Source organism: Melopsittacus undulatus, chromosome 2 (genome assembly GCF_012275295.1).
Source record: "Melopsittacus undulatus isolate bMelUnd1 chromosome 2, bMelUnd1.mat.Z, whole genome shotgun sequence".
Classification (NCBI taxonomy): domain Eukaryota; kingdom Metazoa; phylum Chordata; class Aves; order Psittaciformes; family Psittaculidae; genus Melopsittacus; species Melopsittacus undulatus.
Genome location: NC_047528.1, coordinates 116,707,294 through 116,734,126, shown reverse-complemented (window position 1 = coordinate 116,734,126; position 26,833 = coordinate 116,707,294). Strand labels below are relative to the sequence as shown.

General features: G+C 37.8%; 1 protein-coding gene across 2 annotated transcripts in view; it reads right to left on the bottom strand.

Annotated features, from left to right (window-relative positions):
* Positions 1 to 26,833, bottom strand: part of EPHA6 (EPH receptor A6) — a 436,532-nt gene that overhangs the window by 84,724 nt on the left and 324,975 nt on the right. For both annotated transcript variants that reach the window (XM_034072841.1, XM_013127941.2), the window contains 4 exons: positions 25,187 to 25,295; positions 21,478 to 21,548; positions 17,956 to 18,081; positions 10,347 to 10,532 (listed from right to left, as the gene is read on the bottom strand). In XM_034072841.1, the coding sequence (XP_033928732.1) occupies positions 10,347 to 10,532; positions 17,956 to 18,081; positions 21,478 to 21,548; positions 25,187 to 25,295 (492 nt within the window). The remainder of the gene's footprint in view (positions 1 to 10,346; positions 10,533 to 17,955; positions 18,082 to 21,477; positions 21,549 to 25,186; positions 25,296 to 26,833) is intronic.

Sequence of the window (26,833 nt, the reverse complement as noted above, 5' to 3'; positions counted from 1 at the left end):
TAAATAAGCAAAGGTTTCTTTCATCCAAATCTCATGTTTCCATAAAATACAGTATCAGATAATTTATATGCGAAAGTTACTAATCCCTATTTTAATTCTTCTTCTTCATATGAATCTGCTATTAATGATATCTCAAGCTTGTTGCCTTCCATTAGAAATTTAGATATAATCCTTAAGCTGTATTAAAAACTACAATACAATCTCTTGAGGAAGAGGTTTCTATGACAATGTTTCTGCACAGGATAGTTTACATGTGTCACATCTGGACAGCCCCTACCATAACTACCTTATGAACTATGGCTGATGGCTGCTCTATTTTGAGGTGACAGGAGAATAATCACAAAGCTCTTTCTAATTCTACTTAAGGTGAATCTATGCACCACAACTTGTCCTTGCATATTAATGTTTACCACATTGCTGGCATTACCCCTTCAACTAATTATTTTTTGGTCTAAGCAACATAGAATAAGAAGAAATTATTTTTTCATTCCTTATTCATATACTTGCAAACAAATGTCAAATTTAGAGATATGAACAAGTAAAGAGGTACAACTTTTCTGGAACAGTTTTAATGCCTCAAACATTCATCCACTTAACCAAAGTTAAGCCTGATCTATTTGCATAGTAGGTCAATTAGGGTATGTTTACACATTGCTGATTTCTTATGTGAAGGCTTTAACTTGGACAGCTGGTAACTAGAACCTGCCAGCATAACATGGTCAAAAGTACACCAATACTATTGGTCCATAAAGACTGTCAGTATATCCAGTATGAGAAAGCACAGATAACTGCTCATTTTTCAGTGACACAGACATTTACATTAGCTGTAAAAAGTTCTTTAAGGATCTCAACTTGCCAATAAAAACCTAGTTGCTATCTTGTACCTGTTTAATGAGACATGCATTTTCTGAGGCTTGCAGAGTACTAAGGTACATATCTCCATCCTTAAATACCTAAAATACACTGGATTAGAAAAGATTAATATTACTTGCAACATTCACTACATTTTACAACTTTTGTGTAATAAGGTTTCAATATTATTATTTAGCTTAGATTCTGGCTTCAACAGCACTCTGCCCCCTGGGTTTTTAAACACTTCATAAATACAGTTGGACTTGATCTTCGAAGTCTTTTCCAACCTAAATGATCCTATGATTCTATGATAAATGAACTTCTGAGTCCCTAGATTAAAATTTTCATACCTGTAAGGTAGGCTTATCCAAGAATCAGAAAAATGCAAACAAAATGGTGAGGGTGAACACAAACTCTTCACCCACGAGCAAACTTTGGGCAACATTAAGGTACACAATCAAATTGAAAGCTCTGAGGATATGTTATTAGTTTGATACATTCACGTAAATCTGTGTTTAGTTAAACCAGTGAGAATAGCAGCTGTTTCTCTTAAAAAAAACTAACAATGGCAACTGAACAGTCACCATGATTATGTCTCCCATCTCTCAGCTTGTCACCTCAAGGAGAAGTTGTGTTCTTTAGTATCAGACACGGATCTAGACAAACATCTGCCATGGGACTGAAACATCAAATTATCTCTTATTACTCTGATATCTAATCTAGATTTCTCCCATAAAAGTTCAGTCTTAGTATAACATCTTAACTCAAAATATCATGAAAAAAGTAAAACTTGGTATGAAAAGGCTTCTATCCTAAGACAGACACATCTGTTAGTTTATTATCAAGAACCAAATGTAATCCATGAAAATATAGAGATATTCCTCTAACTGTGACAGCCTTCCTGGTACAAGGCCTTATCTTATGTCACTGCAGCCTAGAGTAGTTTTACTGCCACTCTTTAATTAATTAGGTGATTGGTAGAACAAGAACTACAAATGCAAACTAAAAGACTAATGACAGCATAAAAGAAAGTTAGTAAGCAAATGAATGAGTCAATGAGATGACAATTATGACTACATTACAACACGATCCATATATATCCCAAATTGTACTGTGTAATTGAATTCTTTATCCTTAGCACTTTCCTGAAATTTCCCCAGGAAATTCTGATTAAACTACTGCACATTCAGGGTAATAACAGCTGGGAAACTGTCCTCAATGATTCATTGTCAACCTGGAAAGATACAAATAGTGTGGACCAGGGCTTTTGCTACTGTTCTGTTTTCTCCTTCATGACTGTGATGCTGGAACTAAAATTGTGTGTCTGCACCTGAGGAAGACCAAAATGGAATGCTAGGCATGCTAGGCAATGTTAGGAAGTGCTAGGACAAACAGTGACAAAACACAGGACAAAACCCTGGGAGACAATGAGGGTCAATGGAGAGGGCAGTAAAGAACCACACAAATACATCCTGGAGGGAACACTAGACAGCCAGCTGTTTCACAGAGGAAGATCTACATATAATAATAAATCAAAACAAAAGCCATCAGGGGTCACTATTGACACCCATACATATTTAAAGATTAGTAGCACAGTTTACATTAAAAAAATTATTTCCTGCAAGAGTGGATACAGCATCCACTGTATCCACTCTTGAAAGCCACTTTAGAAAACATACAAATTGTCTGGAAAGAGTCCAAAGGAAGGCATTAAGAATGAGCAAAGGTCTAGCAAACATCTACCATGAAGAAAGATTTGACAGAACCTGGGTGATTTACTGAAGACAGTAAAGACATTATAATGGTCTACAAATGTAAAATATTACTGCAAAGAGGAAAGGCACAAACTGTTCCACCACACACAGGAAAAGAGATAATGGCCTTAAGGTGCAGTAAAAAAAATAATCCAATTTAACACTAGAAAGGTTAAGTATGAGGATAGTTAAACACTCAACAGATTGCCCAGGGAGGCTGTAGAATCTTCACCAGGAGAGGTTTCTGCAAATAGGACAGAGCCAACCATCTATCCAGACTAGTTTGAATATAACTGATTCTGCCTTGTGGCAGGAAGATGGACAAGATGACCTCCCAATGTCCTTCACAGCCCAATGCTGATACTCCATGAATTACATGAGAATGATTTATTGCTGAAATATAATACAAAGTTTATTTAATCTGCCTTGTAAGAGGACACAACCCTGCTTAGCTTTGAGCGCACTGTATTATTTAACAATTAGGTTGAAGCTTACCAAATAATGCCTCTGGTATAAACCGACTTCACTAGGCTCTAAAATACAGCAGAACCTCTCTCACCTATCATTATCAATTATTCTCAATCTCAGCATGTCTTGGTATTAATCTCAGTGACAGCATCTAATTTCTCTGCAAAGATTTAGCAACAAAAAAGTTGCAAACAGGTTTTACCAATACTCAGTCACATGCATACTTACTAGTGTGCTATTGCCTCTATACAGAGTAAGAAATGAATGTACAGTTACTAAAATAAATCAACCAAATACAGCTTGTGAATCAGGATTATTAATGCTTAATACAGACTCTTTAACACTCTCACTCCTTTAACTGTCAATTGCAATTGCAATTGTCATTTATAATTTTCTCATCCTGCTTATATGGTTTTCCTACACAAGCAACATATCAGCCATGTTGTTGCAAACCCATCAGGACACTGCAATCTTGTCTCCCTCTGTCACTCATTAAATCTTCTGGTTACAGTTTTCATAGAAGCTCCTACCCTTCATATATCACCTACACGCTATAACTATATTGCCCTTTAACTTACTATACCACATTATTCTCTATGATCATGGTGGAGAAAGAAATTGCATACTATATTCAGAATGGAAATGAAAACACTTCAGTTAATAATGATGTAATTATGGAAACTGAAAACCATGATCTTCTTTAAAAAGAAATAAAATATGAACTCTGGCAATTTCTTATCTACAGGACTTCATCTTTTATGGCTGCTGCTATGAATTATTTTTGTTACCTATTTTTCTCCTAGAACCACATCCCACAACAGGGCATTTAAATATCTTTGAAAGTCAAGTCCAACATGCCTGAATACAAACATGTGAAGTCAAGGGATCCTGAAGAAAGTGAAATTGTGTTTCCTGGATGTAACCTATAAAGTAGAATTACAGAGGTTTAGTTATGTTAGATGCTGTATCATGGTCAGATTAAGCTGCTGCTAACAAGACGTTAGCTGTTTGACAATATGCTTTTTCTTCATTGCTTATCATCCTGTGAAAGATGTTACAACGGAATTGACAGTTATAACGTATAGCTTGCTAGCTGCAAAGCAGAAAAGCAGAATGCAGAAATGTGACTGGTTTGAACTGCAGGGAACAATAACGGCACTTTGATTTTTGCAAACAATTCTCAGAATGTAATGAATGAAAGAAAAACATCTTTTTTTCCCAGATGTTTAAAAGATAATTTCTTTTAAGCATCTGTAATTCAGGACAATCAAGAATCATTTTTTTGCCAGCAACCTTCAACTAATGGAGTGCATGCTATTTCAATTGTGTTACTTGAAATATCCACATGTGTGCATGCATGTGTAGAAATCAGAGTCACAGGAATGGTTTGGGTTGGATGGGTCCTTAAAGATCATCTAATTCCAAACCGCTTGCCATGGACAGGGCCATCTTCCACTAAACCAGGTTGCTCAAAGCCCCATCCAGCCTGGCCCTGAACACTGCTAGGGGTGGGACGTCCACATATTCTCTAGGCAACCTGTTCCAGTCGTTCATCACCCTCACAGTGATGAATTTGTTCCTGATACCTAATCTAAGTCCACCCTTTTCCAGTTTAAAGCCATTCCCCCTTTGTTCTGTCACTACATGCCCTTGTGAAAAGTACCTCTCCAGATTTCCTGTAGGCCCCATTTGGGTACTGGGGTACTGTTTCTAAGGTCTCCCTGGAGCTACTTGTCGCCAGCCTCCACTTGGACATTGAGCCATATGCTTCATCCCACAAATCAAGCTTTATGCCTAATGCCATATTAGCCCACTGGCTAATATGATACACACAGAGTCTCACCACCACTCTGTGTCCTAGTGGATTGTCTGTAAGCAGAATGGAAGATATTCAGGGATGAATAATGTCTTCATACCCTGCTGTGCATCTGTGCTGCATGAGGCAGCCTGCCAGTGCAAGGCTGGCTTCAAGGCATAGGTCTAAAGCCATTTTAGTCTCCAACAAGTACATCTGTGCCTGCAGGTGCCAGTGATGTCACAGTGATGTACTGAGATTACTGACAGAAGTAAATATCAAGCTTTGAAATGGGTTACACTGCAGGTTATAAACTACTGTAATGCTAACATGGAATTTATTAACATTGTATGTTTTCTGTTGGCCCTAAAGGTTTTACTTTTCAGAAATCAGTAAGTCCTGTAATGTAGGTCACATTTTTTTTAGTGTATAATCATAATCATATTTAGTCAGTTATCACAGTGTAGCCTACTTCAAATAGTCACAACTTAACTCTTAAAAGGTCAACACTTAAACTTTGCACAATCACATTTCTTGGGAGTACAATTTCACCATACGTGACTAAGTTGAGGATGTTACAAACGCTGCCACAAAACTGCCTCAGTCCTTTTGCATAACAGCCAAATAGACATTGCTGTGTATAAGAAACACATGCACTACAAAATATGTCACCCTTCAGATTGAATGCTGAACTCCATTTAACAGTCTTAACCTGTTAACTGTTTGGAAAAAAGGGCAACATTAAATTCAATACACTGAGGGTTCTAAGGCTTAGAACACAATGTCTTAGCTGAAAAAAACCCAACCCCAAAAAGATTGTAGTCAGAGTATCATGGCGCTGCATTCATTGCCTTCCTCATGGACAAGACAAAGCACACTGACACCGGGGCTCTTCTTGCACTGAACAGGTTACACACAATAATTTAAAGAGAAACTTAATGATTATAGCTTTGAATTAATCTGCCAGATGACTGACTAAAGATTTCAAAACAAGCTTATATTGTAATAAGCAGAAAGTCACTAAAGCAAAACAGTGAGGAAACAATAAGGGGGTTGAAGGTGTTGCTCCAAATCCAGACTTGATGTTAAGAGGATGTGAGCTTACACAGAACCAAACCTATGGGTGCTGCCTTCATTCATCCTCCTTTTGTGATGGGATTAATCTGAAACTTCTTCTGGAGAATAACATGCATAATGCTGTTAAAGACAACGAATGTGCAAAAAGTGTTGCTCTTGTACGTCTCACCGGTTCAAAACCTCCAGTAGTCAAAGTTTGGAGAGGGAAGCAATTCCTTACAAATTCATTCTAACAATTGAAAGTTATTTGGGGTAAAGTCTGAGGAGGAGGGGAATAAATGAAGATTATTACTACAATAAAGCCTTGCATGCATTGATACTTTGAATTGACACAATATTACACAGCACTGACAAGGCTGTGCTCTAAACTATTATGTAAGATGTCATAAAGCTAAACTAACAATAGATTCCAGTTTGGCTAATGATTTCCAATGATTTCTTCTAGCACAGTTACAATACTCAGTGACCACTTTTTCATGTCTCTTGTAGACATAGTTATGTTGGGAGGCATTTGCTGTAAGCATGCCTTTAATTTACTTTACAGATTTTTAAAGTCTGCAACACAGACTTTAGCATGATGTAGAAGACAGAGCGTACTTCTATACAGCCCCAATCTCAATGTTGGTTACATATACTCATTCTGGAGAAAAACGTTTCATTTCTCTTATACCTGCTTATAGGTATATATAATATATATATATAGGTACATATATATATATATACCTGAAATAGCATCAGCTTGGACAATCACAAACAACTCAGCTGAGCATGCCCTGACATACCCAAGAAGACATCCCTAAATGATTATTGTGCTAATGTGACTTGAAAGGGACACATGGATGTTTTTATAAAGTACCTAAGCATCCTTCACAGATTTGCAAGACAATATGCAGCCTCTTATGGCAAACCATGCAATGAATGGTGCTGCTAAACCAAACCAAATAGGAATAGAGTTTCCCTTGGAACTTCTGATTAGCAATGTAAGTGAAAAATCGGATCCAGATTCTGTGCTATGGTGTATTTGCCTTGGCCTGGCAAATTGCCCTTGAAATGAACTCCCTGCTAACAGAAACCTTGTGCTATAGCAACTGTTCTGCCTACTGCTCTCTGTGATTAGGGATCGCAGTTAGGACAAATGAGAAATGAAGCAATCAGAAAAGGGCATTAAAACACCGTTTCAGCCCTACTTTTGAGCAGGCTTAGTTCAGCATTTTTTTCATCCTGTACAGTACATATTCCATGGCAATTCTGAAAACAGTATAATTTAAAAGTTAACATCTGCTTAGCTGGTAGCACCAGATAAAAGCTCTCGTTTGTAATGAACAGGAGAATTTGTTATTGCTCTAGTCAATAGCTATTGACTTGGCAAAGCACTTCTGCTTATTACAATCAAATCCACTTTCTTTTTGTTCAATAGTCAATGACACTGCAATGGAAGGTACTGCTTAAAAACTGATGCAATATATATCAGCAACTGCTAGCAGCTAATGACTAATGGTTATAAAGAGGATAGCATGTGCTAAGAACAGCATTACATGCCTATTAATCAAATTTACTGCATCCAATGTGCCTTTATACGTTAGTGGAACTGTAATGCACATCAGTTTCTGCTGTTGCTAATCTAAGTTTTAACACAAAACACCTTTTAACCATGACATAAATAATTTGGCTGGGACAAGGTTCTGTCTGACTTTTACAGCACACCTTTTACTTACAGGAAATTTCTGTCCTATGTTGGCTTGTGCAATCCTAGATTTAGGATTCAGTGGTTCTGCTGCCAGCTGAAGCATGTTATTCTCTAAATACCACAGATGTGGCAGTATAAATGCAAGGCAACATCCTAAAGATAAACTGCCAAAAGAGGCCATTGCTTAGCCTGCCTCCTAGCTTCTTTCCTGCAGCACAGCAGTACTGCACAACTTTGCCCTTGATAAAACTTGCCCTTTCCATGCATTATGGAGAAAATAGTTGATAACTTATGTATTTTTTTAATTCCATAATTATTGCTGCATAATTTGTTTTCAACCTGCCTGACTCATATTTCCTTTCAAACTTCTTCTACTTTTTTACTACCTGAGATACATATTTTCATAGGACAGTATGCCTATAACAGTAACACCTAGTGTATTTCTATACTTCTAAGCAAACATTCAAAAAATAATAGTAAAGTTTGTTGACTCATTAGAGAAAAGCAGAACTTCTAATGATGACTTATTGAAATACAGTTGTCTATATAATCCCTTTTCCTGTAGAACAGGAACAGATACTCTAATGCTGGACCACTGATTTATCTGTTACTGTTTCCTGAATGCAGTCTTCATTTTTCTCTAGACTGACAATGAGCCATTACAGAAAGAAAATGTATAAACGTGGCAAAGATTAAACAATCATGCTATTGCCAAGCACATTATACTGCACCCTGTGTGTACCATCTAATTAGGTTTAAACAATGTTTGTAAATCACAGCCACTAGCCTTTTCCAGAAATGAGACATATGCTACTAGATCCACCACATGGATCCTAGCCATACCTGGGATACTTGTTTATGAACAGCCCATGCTGGTGAAGACAGGTGGAATTTCATTTTTGATATACTGCTCATTACAAAGCAAGGAGCTAAATTCAATGAGATTCCTGCATATTTACATCTCTTGACAAAGATCTCCAGTGCTGCTCAGCCAGCTTTAACTCGTGTTCTCATTTGCTGTGACAGAGCAGTGACTGACAGGAGAGCAACGGAGAACATTAAGCAATATGTTTCCAGAAGCCTGCAACATAATGGATATCTTTAGTAACCAAACACTCCTAAATAATAATGAATTTATCCTTGCAATATTGCGTGAAGAAAAAAACCACAAAAGGTCCTCTTCATCTTAATTCTGAACCACAGGGACAGATTTGAACAATTCACATCATAAACCTCTTGCATTCCAATGACTCCCCACTTGGAGTACTGTATGCATGTCTGGTGTCCTCAAGATAAGAAAGACATGGAGCTGTTGGAGCAAGTCCAGAGCAGGGCCATGAGGATGATGAGCGGCTGGAGCACCTCCTGTATGAAGACAGGCTGAGAAAGGTGGGGCTGTTCAGTCTGGAGAAGAGAAGGCTGCATGGAGACCTCATAGCAGCCTTCCAGTATCTGAAGGGGGCCTACAGGGATGCTGGGGAGGGACTATTCATTAGGGACTGTAGTGACAGGACAAGGGGTGATGGGTTTAAACGGAAACAGGGGAAGTTCAGGTTAGATATAAGGAAGAAGTTCTTTACTGTGAGAGTGGTGGAATGGGTTGCTCAAGGATGCTGTGAATGCTCCATCCCTGGCAGTGTTCAAGGCCAGGTTGGACAGAGCCTTGGGTACCATGGTTTAGTGTGAGATGTCCCTGCCCATGGCAGGGGGTTGGAACTAGAGGATCTTAAGGTCCTTTCCAGCCGCAACCATTCTATAATTCTAGGATTCTATGACATGAGTTCAGGAGCTATACTTTCCTCTTTGCTCCAGTATATTGTGTTTTCCAAGCATAGCTTTGTAACCAGGGGAAAACAGGAAACATTCATAACATATTTACTGTATTTACTGTTAAAACAAGAGGACATAATTGTTTTATACATACCACACTTGATCTTTAAAGGAAAAACGTTAAGTACTTCAAATTAGAAAACAACATGGCTTAGTTGAGGCAATGATGAATTTTGAGAAGAGTATAACATAACTTTTTTAACTCATTACTGCAAAAAGTTGGTATTAAAGAAATCACATGCATTTTAATAAGTCTTTTAACTTAATACTTAAATGGTAAGTTAGATATTTCAGCATTTTAGAAAAGTCCATAACACTAGCTTTCAGAGGCAAGTGATATCTCTTGGCAGCTGCAACAGGTATAAAGAGTAAGACATGTCACATGTTATTCTGGAACCTTAGTAAATAATCTGCAAGTGTATAATAAGTTTAAATGATTTTACATGTTATTTCTTTAAAGTACAGGAAATTGGCTTCTTCTGCTACTGAAATCAGTAAAGCACAACCAAATAAATAATGAGCTCTTTTGGGAAAAGAAGAATATAGCTGCTATGTTGCAAGATGATTTGACTTCACTATCAAGACATTTACATTTGTGGTTTTCTCTACTGTATTCCTACGAGCAAACTTTACAGTCTGTGTAATGAGAACCTGTAAAGACTTTATTTGAAAGAGAAGGATTTTTATTAAAAAACAGAAATAAAACATTTTAAAATTAAAACACCTATGAATTTCCCATTATAGTCCCAATTCTGCAGTAGCTACTGTCGTTTTATGATTTGGATGACTTCTGAGAATACTGAATGTGGAATTAATGCTTCATTTTGACACTAAATGACACAGAAAGGGAACAATGATAAAAGAACTAGCAGTAGTAACTTACTTTTTGTCACAACTCCTTCGAGGCGAATTATATTTGGGTGATCAAATTGTCCCATGATACTAGCTTCCCTCAGGAAATCTCTTCTCTGCCTGTCCACATAGCCACCTTTTAGAGTTTTAATTGCAACTGGTATCTCTCTTTTTCCTGGTGTCTTCAAACGTCCGCTGCATACTTCTCCAAACTCACCTTAAAGAGAGGAAATATTTGTTAGATCATTCACAGTGCCTGCAGAGCTAGAGGACAGTTTGGGCTGCTGAAGTTATACACCTTGCTTTTCAAAGCAACCTTCAGTAGCCAGCTTTAAAGTTGTCCTTTTTTATGAGTTCAGAGTTATTTGTAGTTGTGAGTGACACAAGAATGCAAAACTATTCAAGAAACATCTCCCATAGATGCAGACAGAGAAATAATGGATGGGATATTTAAGTTCCCAAGTTTCATTATATCCCAGAAAAGCAAAATATTCAGCATTAATTCACAATAAATAATCACCTTTCCTTTGTGCCACACCATGAGATGTCAGGGACTTGTACTTTCACTGCAATAATGGTCCCAAACCATTCACAGTGTTGCTCATCTTGCTTTACTGACACTTTGAGACTGAAACTATGATATCAATCTGTTTGTGATACATCTCAGCATGCTATGAGGAAGGAATGTAACGACACTTAGATTTTCATTCTAATGAAGACAAAATATCTATCTCTAAAAAATCCTATTGGCAGCAATATCTATCTATAGGGGTGTCACACACCAAGACCTACATGAAAACAAATGCCATATCAGAATACCTGACTATCCCCCAATTTCAGAAAGCATGTAAAAGTACTTAATGTATTATGCCACAGAAAAGCAGTTGCACATGGCTTACTTAAATGGATTTACACACCTACTTGAAATTAATTACATATGTCACTGTTCAGACAGTCAAGGGCCAACAGTTTCAGCAAATCAGGACTGAAGTGCATATGAGAGTTATCTCAAAGCTTGCTTCAGCTGATGTTTTCCTGTGTATATTAGGGCCTTTGAACAATGCATGTCTCCTCTCATTCCCTTTACAGATTTACTAATGAAGTTTGTCTGGAAATCATAATGTTCCTTAGATCTTGAACCCAGTCAAAAGTTATTTGAAGCCCCTAGCAAATACCCTGGATGCCTGCAAGGCAGTTTTCAGTGGGTCATAATCCAGTAAGTATAAAACAATGGTCACAAAAATATTTACAGGCAAGTCTCAGTGCAGGGAACTTCTATAGCAAAACTACATTTTGTAGCCATCATTTTGAAGTCAGAACAGCTGAAAAACAAACAAAAAACCCCATCATAAACAGATATATATGTAACTGGAGGAAATAATTTGTTAGCCCCTCCATTCCATGCTGCCTGAAGTAGTTTTCCTTAAACTTTAAGGACAGAACAAAAGAAAACAAAATGAGAGAGCTCTATCCTATAACTGTATGAGTTCAGATATGAATCTAGAAGAGAGGCCTTAAAGGCAGAAGCTTCACTTCAGAAAATTGTAACTCCCTGATGTTACAGGATTAGAATGGATATTGTTATACAGCTTTTACTTTATTAGGTTCTGGCACTTCCACTGAAACAAAATAAGGTTTTATTAGCCAGTAAGATCCAGGAAGAGGGGAGGGATTAAAAAGACAATTTCATAGCTTGTCTTTCACTTCAAAACAAAGACATCATCAAGTGCAAGAGTACAATTAACAGATGTTGGACATAACCCCAGAATAAATTAGCAGCTTCTTAAACAGCTAACAAAAGCCAAGTGTTCTGGGGTTCTTTGTACCACCCCTCTCCCCCATTTATTTCTATTTAAGAAACAAATCAAAGCATGTTCTTCCCTGAAATGTGTGTATATGTGTGAAAATATATGTCATTAGACTAATGCTTTGGGAATCTTTTGACAAAAGGGATATTTCGATAAGGGTTTTCCTACAGATTTTGCCCCTTTAGCTCTTTGAAGGCTCTACTTAAAAGTTTGCTTGCCTGACAACTTCCAATGAAAAAGTAGTAGCTAATTTGGACTTCCAAAGTCCCCATAAAGTCATAAAATGTGAATGCTTTGAAAGACACACAGTGTATCAATCTTCTATTCTATGATACATGGAGCAGTGCTGGAACGAATCTCTAAAGCCATGACCTCTGGCTTTTCAAACTCAAATACCTAATATGAGGAAAATTCCCACTTTCTTTCTCCTGATGTGAAAAGCAAAAATACTAGAGCCTTACTATCCAGATTTTAAAAGAGATTTCACAATCAATAAATCTGCAGAACTGCAAAATCTCATTTTTGAGAACAGTCTGGAAAGGTTATAGAATAAATTGGTTTGCTAGCTGAAGATTATACAAGAATAGTACAACTTCAGAATTTCATAAGTAATGGCATTCATACTTCAGGGACTGTCAAGGGCTGTTCACCAAGTGTTTTGAAATGAATCTAAACTGAAGGAGGCAGGTGAAGGACTTACAATCCCAAGATTTATTATCTATACAACATCCAAAGCAGGGGAAGGGAAAACTGTGTCTTCTCCCTGGCCTGTTTCTTCTCTCTTTTTTGGATGACTGATTTGTGCAGTTAGAAAGTGATTTCACTGCTTTTGGCTATTGAGACTGATCAACTGGTGAACATTAAGATTCACAGTAATTCTTTGTGTGACATGATGTGAAAGAGACAGCAAGTGATCATCAGCTCACAAAACAGTTACTACTTTTGGAAACCTAAGGAATACGTAATAACTTCTAGTTCTGATTTAGATTAGATGGAGATCAATGCTATATTTTGAAGCACTGAATTATTTACATTGAGAAAGCGTTTGACAAGATTTCATCCCAGAGTCTTGTTTCTGGAGTTTTGTTCAGATAAAGAATTGTGAATGTTTTTAAAGTCAAAGGGGAATGTATTCAACAAAAGGGAATTTTAAACTCTAAGAATCTAAGCCTCAATACTTGAATTTGACAAGTGTTGACCCTGCAGCAGTAAAGGTTCTGCATGTGTAATAGGTAGAAGCTAAGAGCCAGATGTCAATGAAGGCAACATCTTTCTTTGCTCCAGGGAAAAAGCTGGTGATGGCTGGAAAAAAAGAGTTCATTTTCTGTCCATTTTTAATAAAGTGAAAATAATCGCTGGTTTAATGATATAAACCCCACACACCTTCCTGTATGTTGTATAAAAAGAAGCTAATTGAGCAGTCTAGAAACTTACCCTGTGCAAACCACGCATCCCTTTTCTCATTCAGTGATAACATATGTGTTACTTACAATAAAACAGGAATGTCAGTCACTTGAAATCTGATATGCAGTCTGGTATTACTACATGGGATCAGAACAAATGTCTAACAACACAGTTGCTGTTGATAGAACTGAAAGGTCACAGCACCAAATACAACTCATTTTCCCCAGTTTTAGTCATTAGACCTGTGGGAGAACTGGTGGAGGATTTAGTTTATAAAAAGAATAGTTTACTCTGAAAAATCAAAGAATTCCTTGAATTAAAACATTTTAACCAAGAAAATAAAAGGATAATTACAATTTTTAAGACTTGTACCTCTGAGAATTCCTTCCATGAAGAGCTGCTGATGCCTTAGACCTCTTGATGGGGCAGAAAAAAGTACCAAGGACATGACAAAATCAACTGATATGGTAACATGTCAGTAGGTTCAGCAACCTGAATATGAAGAGCAGTTGAAAGGAACCATCTGAAGAAAATTTACAGTAATGAATAGATGGCAAATTGTGGGACCTTTGTACTGAACCAATTGTAGTTCCCATGGAATATTTAATATTAGTGATAAAAGTCTCAGCCAAGAGTTCTGAATACAAGAATATACAATATCAAGTTGGAAAATAGGAAAACTTTATCATAAGTAGTTGATAAAATAAAAGAGAATTGACTAATCAATGTCACCATTTCAACAGTAACTACTGCTAGAATGTTAACTTCATTAATACCTGTTTATTTGGTTGATGGTACCATGAAGAATGTAAGCAAAGCACTTACAAACAGGTTCTGTTTTGCCTTTGGTATTGTGATCTGCTTGCTCTTACAAATATCTGATCAAACTGCAATTTCCATTTGGTTGCAAACTCCTTCTGCTACTGCCTTTATGTTCCAGTTTGCACCAAGATATCAGCAGAAGTTATTAGAAGACTGCATTGCAACCAGTGAATTGTCAAGAGCTTTTGGACATGACTTTTTCCACTGTAAAAGATCAGTTTCAAAAATTTCTTGGTCAGAAATGCTAGGGGAAAAAAATCCAATATTTATAATGTTCCACTTTGACATTTTAAAGTGAAAACTTTTAGTATTGAACGGAAACAATTTTTTGTTTTGAAAATGTAAAGATGCAGAAATTCAAACTGAAAAGCATTAATCAGAATAAACTGTTCAAACAAAACAAATGTAACAAATGCATTGATTGATTCTTAAAAGATTTTAAGGTTGCATTTTGTAGAAGATCCCATTTTTTGTTTCACTTAGGTGGAAAGTGTAAATCTCCTTTAAAAGTAATTCCCTATCAAAAGCAATCCATTTTACATGGAGTTGCAATGTTTCATACAGAATTAGAGAGAGGTATAAGGAATGTTTTAGGACTGCTGTGAATTATAATGATATGTCCCCTAGCAGCTATCAAAAACTCTGTGAGAATATGTACTCTCCATGCCTCAGGCACGGAGCTTGCCTGTATGGAAAAGGCTTTAAATATCAGTGCAGTCAGTCTGCAAGCCCTGCTAGGCAAGTATCTTTGAAGAAAGTAGATTACTCAAGTAAGTTTAGAAGATATAAAACACAAAATGTGTCAAAGCAGGCAAAAATTCACTTCCACACACAAGAAAAGGCAGAGAGAAGCTGAGTAAAGAATTTTCATAATGGTATTAATTCCAGAATAAGGACACAATTTTCATGTGAACTAAAATCAATAAACTCAGTCCCTGTCTGCTGTATTCAACTGCTTTGAAATCACCAGTTATACCATAATGCTGAATGCATTTTAGTATGCTTTATAATCTAAGGCATCAATATCTATCCTATGTCTGAGGAAAAGGAAGAAATAAAAGAAATCAGAACACTTTTGCAGAAGTCAGCCCTCTGGGCTGACTCTCTCAAGCACATAACTCCTATGGTGCAAAGTGTCAGCTACATGTTATCTAGCTTAAGCAATCAGGTAAACTCTGAAGTACTCTCTCCAAATGGACTGCAGCATGAAACAGTATTTCCTCTCTTTCAGGTTGATACCTTCTCTCCCCTGTTTAACAGGCCTTGTTTTGTTTCTGTTATGTTATTTGAATGACATTTTCTAGCGCATTGATCCACTTTTTAATGGACTTTTAGCAACACTGAGGACATTTCCATTGCTATCAGTGTAGTAATGTATCATTAGAGAGATCTTCACTGAAAAATAACTCACCTTCGAGAGTGACTAAGATAAATGAAACAAAGATAAAAACGAAGGATCACAGTATATTATGTCTTCTGATAGTAATTCTCCTGACAATACTTGCTAGTATGAGCTCTTTGGTGGGCTCACCAGCAAATAAAAACATATTTTTTCCACTGCCCCCCTTCTACAAGATGTAACTCTGGTTATTGCAGTCTGTTGTACTGTGAAATGCTCTTCTTGATGACATTAAAGTTAGAGAAAATAAGTAAGGTTAGAAAAAAGCATTTGTATGTTGGCATTTACATAGTAAGTAATAAAACAGTGTTAAGAAAAATGTATAGCTCAAAGATTGGTATTGAAGTATGGAATGTAGCAATTATTGATACTGAAATAAAATTACAGTGAGGTGAAGACAAAACTTCTATGTAGTTAGTATTATAAGTACCTTTAAGACAGCGAATTACAAAATTCAGTCATTCTTAATATCTTAAGGACACAGAGAAAAATCCACATTGTGTAAACTGAAGACAGGTAGAATGTTAATGTCTTTCACAGGAGAAATTAGATTTCAGAGCTGGAGCTAGAGCTCAGGATTCTGCTTCCATGTTCATCCAAATTTCTGATACAGACCCTCAGCTCTCCCACCTTCCCTTTCTGTTGGGGCTGAGAAATGATTCATGTTCCCAAGCCACTGACAGTGTGTGGGTAACAATACAGAGGATGGAATGTACCACATGAGCTTCAGACCCTTCTTGTCAGTCTGTTTGTTGTTTTAACTTGTTATAATTGTGTGAAATGTTAGTGGGCCTTCTGAATGACATGTGGGTCATAAGCCATGCAGTGAGACCCACTAGTTAGGTAAGTCTTTAAGTCCCTTCTTTTTAAGTTCTCAGTGTGTAAACCACAGAGCAAACAATCCCAAGACCTGCTCAGTAATGAAATGCTCTCTGCTCTAGACAGTCAGTACAAAAGTTACAAGGAATGGTTTTGCAAGACTCTGATCTTGACAAGGATTTAACTTTTGTTGTGTTAACCACAAAGGTGTGTTTTCTGTCACCACTGAGCTGCCACGAGGACCTCTAGTGAACTCTAGAGATCAGCCATGAGCCTTTATCCCTGCGAAGGCAAAGTGAATTTGCACAGCACTTTCCTGAATATGAAAACCTAACAATTAAACAAAAGCTAAGACAAGAAGTTAACACCCAATGCCCATAACAGACATAGCTATAAACAGAGCACATTAGCAAAGGGTAAGACCCTAAAAACACAAGGGGCAGGTCATATCCCTTTGTAAAAAACCAGGAGTCAACACAGAATCATAGAACAGTTAGGGTTGGAAAGGACCATAAGATCATCCAGTTCCAACCCCCCTGCCATGGGCAGGGACACCTCACACTAATGAGCTTCTAAAACTTACATTCAAACCGCAGTGCAATGACCTACAACCTCAATGGGATATTCTCAACTGGCGGTAAACACCCCATGGATGAAACCAGGGTCTAAAATACTTGTTAAATGTAATTCCTCTGCATCACCACCACACACTCAAAGACAAACAGGATGTGAGAGTAGATCCTCCTGCTATTTTTCTCATTCATCTTGCTTCCCAGCTCCATGTCACCTTTCATACTGTCTACACCTTCTCATCAGATCTTTCACTTTTCCCTCTCTGCCAATGACCCTTCTCTGCACAGCTATAGGAAAAGCTACAGGAAAGCCTATCCCAAGCCAGACTCTTCTTTTTCCCCTTGTACTCCTCCTATTTTCTATTTGAAAGTATTTCTTTCTTAGTCTTTTAAATTCTTATCTTAATAAGATAACAAATAGATTCTGTTTTCCCAGAAACAGATTCTGACTTAATCTCCCCCTCAGTGACAGAGAATATGTGACTATGGCAAATGTTGAGTGATGGTGTTTTGAGTACATTTAGAACAAAGAAAGAAAAACCCCAAACCACGAAAACTAACAAACAAAAACCCACCAAACCCAATCCTACCCCAAAAAAGTTGATAAAGCCTTAAAAAAGGGGTAAACCTCTGGAGTATCGACCTCTCCAGAACTCCTTAACTGATTATACCCACATCTGGAACAGTAGCCAACAACAACACCTCATGTACACCACCTGAACTGCTGCTATCAGAGGAACACTTGCATTATCCTGGTGACTGGAAAAAAACAGCCTTTCCATGCCTAGACATTTTTTAAAGTGGGTATACTTTTACCTGCCCCAATAACTCTCTCTATCCGAATTCTTGAAGGATCTATTTCCTTTGCAAACTCATGGACAGCGAGAGATGGGTCTTCATACGTGTCTGGATCAATATATGTTTTGACACCCGGAAAACGTACTGCAAAAAAGAGAGAATACTCAGAATCAATAATTCTTTGACATTCATGCACTGTAACAATATGGTTTTGTCTTTTTGTTTTGGTGACTAGACAATTGAAAGCATTGGAAATAATACATTAAATATTCCACATTTAAAGCTCCAGAACCCAACAGAAGAGGATAATTACCAAAAATGACTAATGTTTGCTACTAATTTCACAGAAAACAACTGTAGAATGAACAAATTTTCCCTACTTGCTGTCAGCACTAAAGCCTTCAAAGATTGACTGATCACAGACATGAACATTTCCTCTTATCTTTCAAGTAGCTTTTTGAGATGAGGCTTCTGAGACACTGAGGAGCTGAGTGTTACAACTCCCTAGAGAGAAGATAAGGCTCTGCCAAACCAACACTACCAAAAGCATTCAAAAGTACTGGTTGAAAGGTCCTGTTCAATGCTGCTTCAACCTCCTGAGATGTTCGGGGTGACTGAAAGCATGGATACTTCTTCAGGCTTCCTGCAGTGCATTGTTATATCAAGCATCCTTTCAGCCAGTGTTAGTGTAAAGAATGAAGGAAATACAAGCATTGGGTTCTCTGAATGTTAGTTATACCTCTAGTTACTGTCATGTTTGTTAGCTACATGGGTCCCAGACTTTATCCTGTCCCACAGGAACCATAAGTCAAAGGCCTTTAGAAAACTCAGTCTTTGGTATTCAACTGATAGGACAGTGTCAAATTCTTATGCTGTTTTGTCTCTCTCCCAGCTGAACACAAGCATGTGCTGAAGTATAGCATTCCAGCCAGGAAAATTAAGAGGATAATAAAGTTTTGGGAAGCTTCTCTAAGAAAAAATAACAGCCCTGGCTAAGTTTTAAGGAAAACACTATTTTGGTAAGAAACTACTGGTTTTGTTGTTGTTGTTGCTGTTGTTAAACATTTCCTTTGTAAATACTATTTAGTATTTTAGTTTGGAGAGGCTCCTTGGCGTCTCTGCACTTAGCTCACATCCTTAGAATGCTTCAAATACAGCTGGTAAATCTGGAAAATGAAGCAAGTCATGAGAGAAAATATGAGCTGACTTGGTTACTTGAAAAGGTGCCTACAGAGACATCAAGTGAGGGCTCAAAAATATGGAATAAAACAGATCATCAAGATTAACAGTGATTATTGCCAAAGCAGTTTCTATTCCCCTTTGCTGCTCCTTGGGCAATTCAGGCAATCTGTCCTTTGCTTTGAAAACAGTGCTTTCTAATTCACTCCTTTCATTTATGGGCGGATGGCAGAACATTCCTGTTGCCAAACAGGTCCACATTTTGAGATCCTTTTCTATGAGGATGTGTCCTGGAGGACTGTGCTGTGTTGTTCTCTTCTGATTAGCTGGAAAAACCAGAGAGCCAGATGCAAGACGAGAACAACAATATCCCAATCCATTTAGAAGGCTTCAATAATTTCTTGGAGATGGCCATGGCAGTAGTGGGTTGCTGCCAGACTGCTTTGGCAGTCTCCAGCATGCCATCATTTTCTGGCATGGCTAATATCCCTTGTGCTCTTGAGTATAGCATGTCCAAGAACTCAGTTGCTTTGTTGGACTATCTGGATAGGATTTATTTTAAGCTGCTGCCATGTGATGATTAAGTTCTGGAAAACTTTCAATCCATTAACAGAAATTGATGTAGATAATGCATGAATCTATCAGCATAAGAGAAGGGTACTGCAGCTGGGTCCAGAGAACCTCTTAAAAGCACCAAGTACCTCTCAGCCTTCTTCCTCTTATCACCTAGCAGCCAAGTCTAAAGCAGCTCATTATCTGATGAGTCTAAATGCATTAGGTGAAGAACACATGTTCAGGACACATGAGTGTGACTGGGCTACGTCAAGTAGTGTGCAAAAGCCATTTAGACCACTGCCTATAGAGTGCACACAGCATACAGAGAGGACACCAGACATCATAGGATGTTGTGTTATCAGCAAGATCACAGATCCCTTTCTAACTACCTTCAAAGACTTTATTTCCTGAAATCTTCCTGACTCACACCAAGCTCCCAAGGGAGAGAGGATGGATGAACAGGAGATGGCTTTCTTCTGCACACAGCAGAAGCACAGGATGTAAAGTGTGGACATGACAAACCTGCAAACAGGAACAGGTGATGCTAACCAGTGCAGAGGGTTTTTTCCTTAAACAGCTTCAGCCAGCCTATAAGAGGTCACCCTTATACTGATCCCAGCAGAGACTGTGCAGCTCCACATACTGTTTTGAGATGCTGAATACCAAGTCTGTAGATAGTCAGCAGTCAAAGATAGCTGCTAGCATGAAGGAGGCAATTCTTATGGAGATACTGAGTACTCAGTGTGAAAGAGGGAGTGTTGTTGGCAATACAGTCTTAGCTGCTGGGGTAAATCACGGTAATTCTTCTTTATCCTTGGTTCTATGGTGCACATACGTGTGTGCATAGAATTCCCCCCTCAAGTCTGATGCTGAGATAACTGCAAATGAGTAAGAAGCCTCTGGGATGAAGCTGCATGTCAATATGAAATACAGTCATCATTTACCTTGGCCTGAATGACACTGAGTGGGGCTTTTCTCAAATTCAGTCACTGTCTCAGAGGCATATATCAAACACTCCAACAGGAAGGTTTTCTCATATTTCCTTTCTGACCATATGTGGAAGCAAATGACAAACCAATCTTCAAGGAAGTATCCTTGATGGGGAAATGTGTCCTTTTCCTTGACAGAAAGAGCCATTTGGCTGGATATAATTGTGCCATCTGAAAAAAGACTACTTTGGGTGACTTAGCTTCTGTGTTCAGCATTTCCAAGAATGTTACAAAAAATGACAAAAATTATAAGAAATTAATAGCCTTTGTATAATTATCCTTTGAATAAATCAGTACTTTAAATAGCTACCCTAACATAAACCAGTAAGACTAATAATTTAAACTAAGTATCTAAACTAAACTAAATAGAACCAATATACTGCTCATGAGAGATTGCCAGGACTTTCACTGTACTCATCAGTGAGCAAGAACGTAAGGGAAGACAATCCATGCCACTTTTTATTTCTTGGGTGGCTGGAAAAGTAGACCCCTCAAGACAAAGAGAATTGGATACAAATACGGCACTGAGTCACCAAGAAGGGATTTTTGAGGCAGAAATTCAATATGCTTCAGACCTGCTGAGTAGTCAAAGAAATAACCTGAAAACCTGATAAATATTAGTAGCAGAATACCTAAAAGCCTTATTAACTAGAGTGAATTTAGTGAAATTGTTCAAGAGGATGTAGAAATAAAAACACCCTTGATGATGCACATAACAAGGAACTATTCAAATGGTCAGATTAAAACATCAAGGACTGAACATTCTAAATCTAAAACATGATATAGATATTATGCAACATAGTGTTGAACTACTTACAATGTCCATTCTGCAAATGAGCCCTTCTTTTCTCTTCAGATTTCATTTTGGCCTTTATGTACCACTGGCATCTTTTAAGAAAAACAAGTGAGATTCTAATTAAAATACTTGTCATGCATAAAATAAATACATATTAAGTTTTAGCTGCACGTTTATGAATGCCAAAATCTTTAATTTAAATTTAAATGTAGTTATGAACCTACAGAGAGAAATATGCATGAAGAGCTACAAACAGATTAGATACAAATAACTCATGGTTGAACGATTAGTAGGAAAATGACTACTAAAGTTCATGTTTGATGCAATACTTCATTTCCAAGTTTGACTCCTCCAAAGAATCCTTATAGCTTAATAAATGAGTACTTCCCTGCATTCTTGTTTGGACACATTGGTTGGTGCTAATTAAACCTTATCCCATTAACTTTCATATTCAGTGGGTGAAAAAAGCTCACATTTTCTTCATAACATAACAGTTTCTATGACTTTACCATTTTTCATGGAAAAAAAGAAAATATTTGTTCACATCAGCATCACTTTTATTTTTTCCCCATATTTTTTCCCTTAATAGCTCTGTGCAATCAGAGCCAGACACTGACTTTTTACTTCTAGTAAGATAGCAGCTAACCTGCAAGATAAACAATACATAGCCTGCTATGTGAATATGATGATTTAGCATATGCCTGTCTGATTGCTGCAAATCCTTGGCAAACAACACAAAACTGGATATTCATGAATCATTAGCAGCCTTACCTGACAATGCAAGGCTATGCTGGAGAAAGCTGACACATGGCAAGCTTTCAGGTTCCCTGTAATAAAATCTCCCCCAGCCTGAACCCTGCCTACCTGCAGGACTGTTCATGCTTATTTAAACTGTTTCAATCAAATAAAACCAAAGTATTTGCTCTTGCTCTTAAAGCTCATTCTCAGGCACTGAACAGCTTAAATAGTATGATTTAGAGTGAAAACTTTTGGTCTAGCTAGGCTAAAGGCTATTAGGGCACTGACCCCAGTAGTGAACAGCAGTGTGTGCAGATACGTGCTTTGGTGTACAGATATTCAGTTCAAAGACCAGCTTGAACAAAATTACTGGCCTCTGTGTAATTACCAGGTTTATAAAATAAAATAAACTAAAATTATATATATTATATCCAGCAAAATACTAACAATCAAGATACTAGAAATATGTGAAAACACCACTTCAACAATTTAAACATTGAAACAGCATAGGAGCACTCAAATTCATTCATTGCTACAAATGATGAACACCTTAAAGGCAGGAACTTCTGAAGCTGTCATGGCTATGCACCCTTAGGCAGGGAAGCAGCAACCAGTGGATTCTCAGCTTCTGTGGAAATCTTTAAGTTGTATTGTAGTTGCTGGGACCACTAAACATGCCAATTCCATTTTTAGGACCTGAACAACTGGTCTGTAGGGTGCCAAATGCCAAGAACACTCAACACAAGCTCTTACACTTAAACTGTCTGCCCATGGGAACAGCCAAAGAAAGGCTTTAACCCTCCAGTCTTCTTAAATGAGCACTGGCCCAAATGTTAGACTACAGAAGCCAGCAAGTAATCACCAGCAGAGGAGTCATCCGGTTTCTGTAATGATAAGACTAAATCACACTGAGCTTTAACATCACATTGCCTAGAATTTAGCCAAGACTCCCCTCTCTGCATATCCTGCCCCTTGAAGTCTCTGTTGCTTCCATTTTTCTCTCTGCAATTGACAGCCATGCTTCCTGCTTGCTCCTGGTGGATAATCACTCAGCGAAGTGCAGAAGCAGGTGCTCATTTAACCCAGCCTCTCCACTATGAATAGACTCATCAGCAGCCCCAGGACTTGATAGCTCGTCATATTGTTAATTCCAAACAGGATTCTAAGTGAAGCAGAGCACATCTGTAGGGTCCTGCTCCCATTTTATGTGCAGAAATTTACCTCCAGTTCCAGAGTAAATTGAGTATTTATTCAAAATGTTCTTGCTCTGTCTTCTGTGGAATACACTCTTATCATTGCATTTCAGCAGCACTTCCAAATGGATTCGTATCTTAATTACTGAAATGGTCCCACTGAGTAAGATGTTAGAAAGCTAAGGGTATCTGAAAGGGGCCTATAAGGGTGCTGGGGAGGGACTCTTCATTAGGGACTGTAGTGATAGGACAAGGGGTAATGGGTTCAAACTTAAACAGGGGAAGTTTAGATTGGTTATAAGGAAGAAGTTCTTTACTGTAAAGGTGCTGAGGCACTGGAATTGGTTGCCCAGGGAGGTTGTGAATGCTCCATCCCTGGCAGTGTTCAAGGCCAGGTTGGACAGAGCCTTGGGTGACATGGTTTAGTGTGAGGTGTCCCTGCCCATGGCAGCAGAGCTGGACCTGGATGATCTTAAGGTCCTTTCCAACCCTAATTATTCCATGGCTTTGTGGAATCTCTGATATCCTTAACATCAGCAAATAAAAGGAACAAACACTGAAAGAAACCCACTGACATAATTCTTTTAATTCCTGAGTTTCATTATTTTTTCCCTAAAAGAAGTGTTTGAATTATGTTTCAGGATGCCATGTAGTGATTCCCCCCAGGTTATGTTCTAAGAAAGTTTGTCTCCACACATACACTCTCTACAGAGCCTACTGCAGGAGCTGAATATGACTCCTCTGCTCAAAGGCCCATAATCTCTAAAAGGGATCAGTCTGGTTTTAGGCTTTCTTGTTCCATAGCAGGACTGTGCTGCCACTGATGCTTAACAGAGGAAACAGAAACATAATGTCTTTGTCCTTTCAAATTCTTTGCTTTCTGATTATAAGCAGGTGAAGTTCTTATACCAAACAGGAAAAACCTGGAAGCTCAATGGAAAAGGAGACAAGACAACATAGAAGTATCTATGCTTATGGTAATCTGAGTCCCAGCAAGGACTGATGACCTCTACATGTGGTTTTTAGCATGTCCAATTAGAATTTGTGAGTTCCCTTATAGCCTTCAGTGTTTAACTGAGCATGGCAGTTGACCACATAAATCAAATGCTTTCTCATCCAATCTGCATAAGGTCATTATCTGATCCTGATCAACACATCAGCTGAAGAAAGGTGGGCAATCAGCATTTTAATAGAGGAATTGTAAGTATAAGAACCAGGGTCATTATAAAAAATACTCATTTTCCAGGTTGGTGAACTCCCCCACCAGTGCAACAGGTACTGCTGTAAAGCAGATGTAACTGAGGTGTCTTCAATCCAGTTTAAGAAAAGCCCAAAACCAGCAATTCAGGACCTCCAGAAAACTATTTTCTCTTCACCAGTGATAGCACAAGCAATAGAATCATTCTAGCATTTTGAAGCAAAGCTTTCCTTAGTTTACTTTCATTACATAATTCCTGTATTTTACCTTAATAGTTGCAAAAATGTGCTTATAAAACATACACATAATTGTGCAGGGATTGCACTTTAAAATTCTCACTCTGCAGGCAAAAGGTCCAGAAACTTGCTTTAAAAATAGCCAATTTTCTGCTTTCACATAAGTGCTTCACTCCTCAAACTGGGGTTTTATGAAGAACAACACCCACAATAGAACTGTGAGCATGAGCAGTGCTGAACCAAGAGGACATTCACCCTGCTACGTCTAACCCTATTTAAACACTGGAAATGTGTAACTGTTCGTGAATTCTTAGTTTTGGATGACTCTGACCCTGACTAAACAAGAACACTGCAGTGTCAATTACCTTCCAGTGATCAGGAAGAACAAAGTGAGGATGACCAGCAGAGTGAATCCACCAACAGCAGCCGTGGCAATTACAAGAATCTGTCCCTGCTCCGCAGCCATATCAGAAGCTGAAAGGAAGCACAAAGAGGTTAAATCCAGGGTTCTTACAGAATGGGTGGTAACATTTCACTGGTCAAATGTTGCAATTACTCTGTAATAGTTTCCTTGTTGCTTAGCAAGGACATCAGGTGTGAATGTGCAAAAAGCCATAATCCACATCCCAGCTGCAATAGGGGGGAGATGAGGTTTACAGGTTTTTAAAATGAGGAGCTGGTATTATCAGACACTTGTAATTTGCTGAGGTTTGAATATGATGTGATTTTGGACACAAAATTAGACATTTTGGTGTTGTTTTGGTTTGGTGGATTTTTGGCTTTATCTAGCTTAATCCTGCATCTCATTCAGAACTTCGCATCATCCAACTGTCCCAGTGAAGTCAGCAGCAGTGCTATGTATGTAAGAGATATTAAGCTGGGAAAAAGCACACTTAATGTGTAGCCTCACACACTTCTCTATGTCTGGCTTTTAGTATGGCTGTCACAACCTGTATACAGTTTTACCTATAGCATGCTCTGGTGGACTATATTCTTATACTTCGTATTTTTATCTCTGCTTTTTTGTAGAATATTTAGGAGTTGAAAAAGATCACCTGAAATTATCTTGTCTCCAGACACTTGTTCTTTTTATGAATTTATTCTGAATAATATTAAATCTTTACAGAGACAAAGTACTTATAGTCCGGTTGGTCCTCACTGTCCAAATACTGCATGAGCAGAAAAAGAATAAGGCTTAGATTTTCCTCTGTCTCCTGTCTCTTGAATCCAGTTTTATTTCTTTAACTCAGTTACATGTGAACATCTTCACCACATACCATTCATTTCATTCCAACTTTCTGTTTCCGTAAGAGACATAACATTGCTCTGACAGAAAAATACGTAATTCTATTCAATGACCTCCGACAACAGTGGTAAATGTAGAAAAGAATCATTTTAGATTTATCAAGAATTCAACTTTCATTTTGCAAATGTTAAAACCGTGCTATAAACAAAATCTTCAGCTTTCTTTAGGCATCGGATGATTAAAGCTTAGTGTAGAAAGCCTAGAAAGCTCAGCAGGCTACATTCTCTCACTTCACAACAATGAAGTCCAATGCAATGCACATACTGCTGCCCAAAGGCTCATAAAATGAAAAACATTTGGCTTCTAACTAATATTTGTGAGTGGTTTAGAAATTAGCACTGTAAGCTGTCTGCAAAGGTTGTAAAGTGAATTAAAACAATAGCAGTTTATGTCAAATTTTCAGCAAAAACAACTTGTTAATTTTCTGCCGTTAGGTTTTTGCCCATATAATTTAATGGCAGTACAGGCACAGGCAGTAAATTACAAAGCATTCAGTATATGTGGTCATAAGCTCTCCACAGACAAGTTAAACACATACATCTCCCAATAAATGTAGCCAATACTGAATAGCTGATCTCCAAAATGGTATCTAGTGATATTATGGGAGTGGATCCTAGCTCTGCATTGTGTTATGCTCCACAGGGTCAGATTTATTTGGAAAACCACAACATAACAAGTATCATATCACACAAGTGGCAATGCAAAT